General features: G+C 54.3%; 1 protein-coding gene across 1 annotated transcript in view; it reads left to right on the top strand.

Annotated features, from left to right (window-relative positions):
* The window catches only part of MROH2A (maestro heat like repeat family member 2A), a 44,034-nt gene that overhangs the window by 1,618 nt on the left and 36,444 nt on the right, over window positions 1-5,972 (top strand). Inside the window, exons 3-4 of the mRNA XM_040636364.1 lie at window positions 3,911-4,042; window positions 4,260-4,422. Of these exons, the coding sequence (XP_040492298.1) occupies window positions 3,911-4,042; window positions 4,260-4,422 (295 nt within the window). The remainder of the gene's footprint in view (window positions 1-3,910; window positions 4,043-4,259; window positions 4,423-5,972) is intronic.

Below are 5,972 nucleotides of genomic sequence, written 5' to 3'. Positions count from 1 at the left end.
CCCCCCCCCCATCCTGGCCGCCAGCTGTTTGGGGGCGGGTCCCAGCCTCGGTCTCAGTTTCTCCCTCTGCACGGTGGACAGGGAGGCCCGGCTCAGTCATGGGGCAGGTGGAGCTGGGCACGGGAGCCCTCTCAGCACCACACCTGTGCCACCTTGTCTCAGGTACTTTCCAACAAGTCACGAACCTTCTCAACATCATGGACAGCGGGTCAGCAAAGACGGACGCTGCCGGGGCAGGTCCGGACATGCGGAAGACGCTGGCCTCGGTGATCATCACGGAGAAGGCCACCACGGAGCCCTCCGTGGTTCTGCACGCTCTCATCCGCTGCCTGCAGGTGCCGGAGGTAGGGCCCGCTCGCCCCCGGCCGCCCCGTCGAGCCCAGCACCTGCGGCTGCTCGGCGTGCGTTGCTGACTCTGGCGAGCCTGGGGCCCGGTGCTGGGGCACAGAGCCGGGCGAGCCTGCGAGGTTTGAGGTTCGTACTCGGAGGACCCATGAGGGCCTGGGGCTTTCGTAATTGTTAAAAGCTGCCTTATTTTGCCCGTGGGTTCGGGAGCCGTTGTCCTCGGGCGCGTGGACTTAGTTGCAAAGGTGTTGAGCAGGACTGAAGCAGGCTGGACACTACCAGAGCTGGATGCCAGGTCGGCTTGGCCGGTGGGAGACCAGCTGGGGCTTGGGCTGCAGCGGTGGGTGTTGCAGGGAGTGACAGTGATGAGGTTGTGGGATACAGGTGAGGTTCAGTGGGGTGCAGTCCGGAGCCGATGACCAAGAAAGAATTCTTGAGGCGTCTTTGGTGCAAAATGGTGGTTTATGAAAGCGTGGGGACAGGACCCGTGGGCAGAAAGAGGGGCTGCCCCAGGTTGTTAGGGGTGGCTGATTATATACTATGGGGTTGGGGGAGGTAAGGAAAAAGGGAGGTTGCAAGAGAGTACTTTCATATGTTAAAGAAGACTCACAGGACACTGGAGGCCTTGCCATTGTCCAGTTAAGACTGTTTTTCCCTCTAGCAAGGCGTTAACGTTAAGATGGTTGGGAACTTCCTGGAGGCTGCAGATTATAAGGACATTTAATTGTATCTACATTCCCTTCCGGAAGCTAGGTTAGTGATAGAAATGCTTTGTTCCTGTAAACTGCCAAGACATTTGTAAACTGAGGGAGAATCAAGTCTTGCAGGGGTGTGGTCTCTATAGGTTAACTGTTTCTTTGTCCTTTAGGGCAGCCGGCTGTGCCTGAGGAATGTCACAGACACCCCGTGGCGGGGAGGGGGGGTTGCGGGGTGTCAGTTTCTGCCTTGTCCTCAGCTTGCCCTCTGTTCCCTCATCAACAGGAAGGGTAATGGGAAGTCAGGGTGAGCCTTGTAAGACAGGGCAGAGTTTGGATCAGAGCCTCAGAATCCCCCTGGAGAGCTTGTAAAAAACGCAGATCACTGAGCCCCGCCCTGAGACTTGCTGATTCAGTAAGGTCTGGGGGGATGGCCCGAGAATCTGCATCTCGAACACCTTCCCAGGTGCTGCTGCTGCTGGCCTGGAGACCACACTCCGAGAACTGCTGGGTTTTAGACTATCCTGTAGCCTTTGGGGGCGGGAAGCACAGGAGTTCTTTGCAGGAGTTCTTGATTTTATAGAAAGGTGGGTGGTGCCTGAAAGGAGGGTGGGCCAGAGTCTGGGAGCAGAGGCAAAGGGTTTTTGTAACAGCCTTATAAAATGTAGGTTTTCTTCTTACGCTGATGTCAACACTCAGGAGGTGAGGGCAGGCCACGCCACGCAGGGCCACGGGAGCCAGCACCAGGGTTGACCAGGAGGCAGAGGGAGCGAGGAGGAAATGTGGACAAGAGTCTGTATTGTGGTCTCTGTGGGGGAGGATAGGGCAATTTAAATAATTGAGTAATAATGGGCTTTGGGCCTGGGGGCTGTCCCATCATCTGGCACCTGGCCCCCAAGTGTGAGAGTCTGGGGGGGGTGGTTGGAGTGCAAGCTCTGGATTGGTTGATTTGCCTTTGAAAAGCATGCTCTTAGCTGAGTTGTTTGCTCTCTGTAGTAATTGGCTCACCCTGGGAGGGGCCCTCTCCCCAGGATCAGCAAGACCCCAAGATGTCAGGAAATAGAAAAAATTTAAGTACAGGATTAATACCCAGGTCATAATCAGTGATAAGTGGCAATAAATAGACAATAAACAAGTAGGCACATTTTAAAAATGAACACATTTCATAGAGTTGTTGTTCATTAAATAGTGAAGGAACCAGCAAAATGTTAGAATCTGTTAAGATGAGCATTTTACTTACAGAGATTCATATTCTTTACTCGACAAAACTCATTTACGTTGCCATGAACAGGAATAACGTTTGCTGTTACGGAGGAAACATTTGCATTGTTATCAGTTTCCGACAACTGAGCTTCTGTCCCCATGGAGCCATAAACTAGGCTAGAGGATCACGGGAGATCAAAGCCGCGCTCTCCTTGAGGCCGCATAATCCGAGAGCCTCTGTAGGCTCTGCAGACGGCACCCAGGCCTCCAACCACTAGTTTCCAAGTCTTGGACAATTTTTGTGATCATAAATATTCTCCAGAGATTCTTCTCGATCATAGAAAAGCCCGATCTCGTAACTTACGGGGCTGTTTACATAGGGGCCCACAAGCGTGGTAATTAAGCATGCAGGCCTCCACTGAGTTCTCTTTGAAAATCTAGAGCATGCATTCTCAAGGGGGGGTGATACTGCCCTGAAGTGGGTAAAATAGGTTCTGGGGAGGGAGGGGGCATGAAGAAAACCTTACTTTTTAATGTATATAGCCCATAAAACAGATGCATCATGTATTTGTGGTATTAAGGTTTCATGGCGACAGAGGGGGAAATTAGGAAAGAATGTTTGGAAGGTTCTTAAGGGAGCCTTAAAACAAAAAAGATTGAAGGACACTGGTCCAGGGCCAGGCAGTACTGGACAGCCAAGGCCCCACAATTTCTTCCTTCCAGAGGTTTCCATGAAATCTGTGATTGGAGTTGAGAATCATTGGTTTTTGGCGATGCCGAGACCAGGCAAACAAGGCCAAAACTCTCTGGAGCAGCTTTCACTAGGAGAACATATACTTTTGGGTGAATTTCTTTCTTCTTGAGGTGCCCACATTTTTCAAGGCCTCTGGGCTGCTGGGAAGTGACCGCTGTACCACCTGAGAGAGGAGACCGCCTTCCCAGGGCTTTGAAGGCCACGGCCCGCACTGGTCCTTTAGGAGCGGCTGGTCATACCTGATTAAGTAAGAGTTATTCTCCAGTGCGGATCTGCAGGCGTGGTCTGGTTGCACCATCTATTCTGTCCTAAATCAGGTCATTTAAAATGGTGATAAGGCTCTCTAGGAGGCAAAGAGTGAGAGGCACACTTCCTGGCCTCAGGTGCTCCCTCACCAGGGTGAAGGGCAGGGCACACTGCTTTCTTGGATTTTCAAGAGGGCTAGTGCTGGAGGGCACCCCCTCCCAGAATCCCCACGTGTTCTGAGCCCCGTCCTATGGAGACCTCATTACAATGGCACAGTGGATTAAATCATTGGCTGTGGTTCATCCATTCGGATTTCAGCCCCTCTCCCTTCCTGAAAGTGAAAGGTCCAACCCTCTAATCGAAGGGCTGGTTCTCCAGGCAGCCAGCCCCCATCCTTAGATGCTTTCCAAGTCACCTCATTCACTAGCAAAGGACACTAAATCGCTCTCCTCATTTAGGAAACACCAAGAGTTGTAGGAGGTCTGTGCCGGAAATGGGACAAAGATCTTACAAAGATCTTACAAGGATCTTACAAATCACGGGTACATGGAAGGAGGGCCGATGGAGGGAGACCATGGTGGACTGTGCTGGGGGTAGGGCTGGGTCCATCCCTGGCACCACGACGGTCCAGGCCAGGATCTTGCCACCTGCCGTACTTGTTTCCCAGATTTCTATCCAGCGCAAAGTCAACATTTACAACATCCTCCAGGAGATCATTCAGCAGGAGGGGGAGCTGGAGGAGCAGGGAGTCCAGAGGCTGGTCGCCATCGCCTCCAAGGAGATGAGAGAGACCCTGGAGGTAGTAGAGCCCTCCCCCCACCCCCGCAACGAATCCAGGGGCTGAGCTGTTGGTAGGCACGACCTGGGATGCCCAAGGCCCTTGTCCAGTGACCTTAGGCGGCAGGAAGAGGCTGAGCCCAAGGAGCGCACGGCCCTGGAGCAGGTGTGGGGCAGGAGGGGTTTCGTGAGGGCCCAGTGGATAGTGGGGCCCCACGTCCCTCTCCCTTGCCCTGCAGGCGGAGGGCTATGTGAAAGCAGAGGTGGCCAGCGACACGCTGGTGGCTCTGTCCAGAAACCACTTCAGCCTGGTCATGTACGAGCTGCAGCACCACCTCAAGCCCCTCCACCTCACGGATGAATTTGTCATCATCACCTTGGCCAAGCTGGCCAACGGCAATGGTAGGCGCACGCTGGTCCGCAGCCCGGTGGCTGGCCCCGCAGGCCGGCCCGGCGCTCCTCCTGGTCTCTGCCTCTCTCTTCCTCTCTTTCCCACTTGTAAAATTTTTATTTAGTTTTTATTTTAATTCTGGTTCATTAACATACCATGTTATATTAGTTTCGGGTGTGCAATATAGTGATTTCGCAATTGCAGACATCACCCGGTGCTTGTCACGACAGGCGCGTCCTTACTCCCCATCACCAGTTCCACCCATCCCTCCCTCTTTTCTTACCTTTCTCGGCATTCCTTCTTTCCCTTTCCATGTGCCTCCCTCTGCTGTTAAGATTCTCTGTGTCCCTGCCTCGCATTTCCGTCTCTTCGTTCCTCTGTCATTCTTTCTTCAAAGCTTTCTCCCTCTTGGCTCCCCCCTCATTCCACAAGCAGTGCTAAGCTCCTGCTCCCCATAAAGGACTGTAAACAAATCAACAAGAGAATGGTGATCATCATGGGAGAATAAAGGATGGGAAGAGAACAGCCTGGTGGCTATTTGAGATCAGGAGGAGGGAGGGGACCTCTCCTTTGTGGGGCCCTCCCTGAGGTAGCAACATTTCAGCTGTGACCTGAAGGGATGAGAGGATGGTTACTGCATGGAGAACCAGATATGCATCATGTGCAAAGGCCCTGAGGCAGGAAAAGGCATGGTTTCTCTGAAGAACTGAGGGGTTACCAGGGTTACTGTGGCTGTAGTTAGGGTGAGGGGGAGATGGTGTAAAGAGGGGTTGGAGAAGCTGGCAGGGCCTGGTGCGGGGTGTGTGGGGGAGTCTGGACTTTATTTGAGGGCCCCGGAAAGCTGTTGAGGGATTCAAAGCTGCAGTTGCCTTGTGGAATGTAGGTTCCTGGAAGACCATTCTAGCTGTTGTGTGGATGGAGAAGGGATAAAAGGTGTGTACCTGAGGGGCACTGGTGGCTCGGGCTGGGGCGAATTTGGGGAGTGGGGGACAGATGGGAGATACAAATGAGACTCCAATCAATGGGGCTTGCTGATGAATTGTGTGCTGGAGGTGAGGGAATAAATAGGAGGAGCTGAGGATGACTCCCGCCTTCAGGTTTCAGCAGCTGGCCTTAAGGTGGGTGCGCTGAGTTCACATGCACGCGGGACGTCTGATGAAGGGTGACAAGGGGCCAGCTGGCGTGTGGATGTGAAGCTCAAGGGCAGCTCGGGGGGGCCCTTCCTCACGGGGTCCGCAGCATGCTGGTGGGGCTCAAAGCTGCCCGCGCCTGCAGAGCAGACACAGAGGGAGGAGAGCAGAGGCCAGCACCCGGCCCCAGGGATGCCCAGCACAGGAAGAGAGCTGGCAGGGCCTTGGGGACAGTGTGGGGGCATGGAGCCTGCGAGGCAGGTGACTCAGGAAGCACTCAGGGGCCAGCGTGTCCTGTTTTGCATGGGCTCTGGTCACACAGGGGCGGGTGGGTGGAGAGAGATGGCAGAGAGGCAGTGGGGCTGGGAGGACTAGCCACTCCGAGGTGGCAGCTGCAGGGGCAGCTGGAGGGGCCAGGCTGGGGGGGGGGG

The sequence above is a fragment of the Ursus maritimus genome, unplaced genomic scaffold, assembly GCF_017311325.1.
Source record: "Ursus maritimus isolate PB19 unplaced genomic scaffold, ASM1731132v1 scaffold_1, whole genome shotgun sequence".
Taxonomy (NCBI): domain Eukaryota; kingdom Metazoa; phylum Chordata; class Mammalia; order Carnivora; family Ursidae; genus Ursus; species Ursus maritimus.
This window is presented reverse-complemented; position numbering and strand designations above follow the sequence as displayed.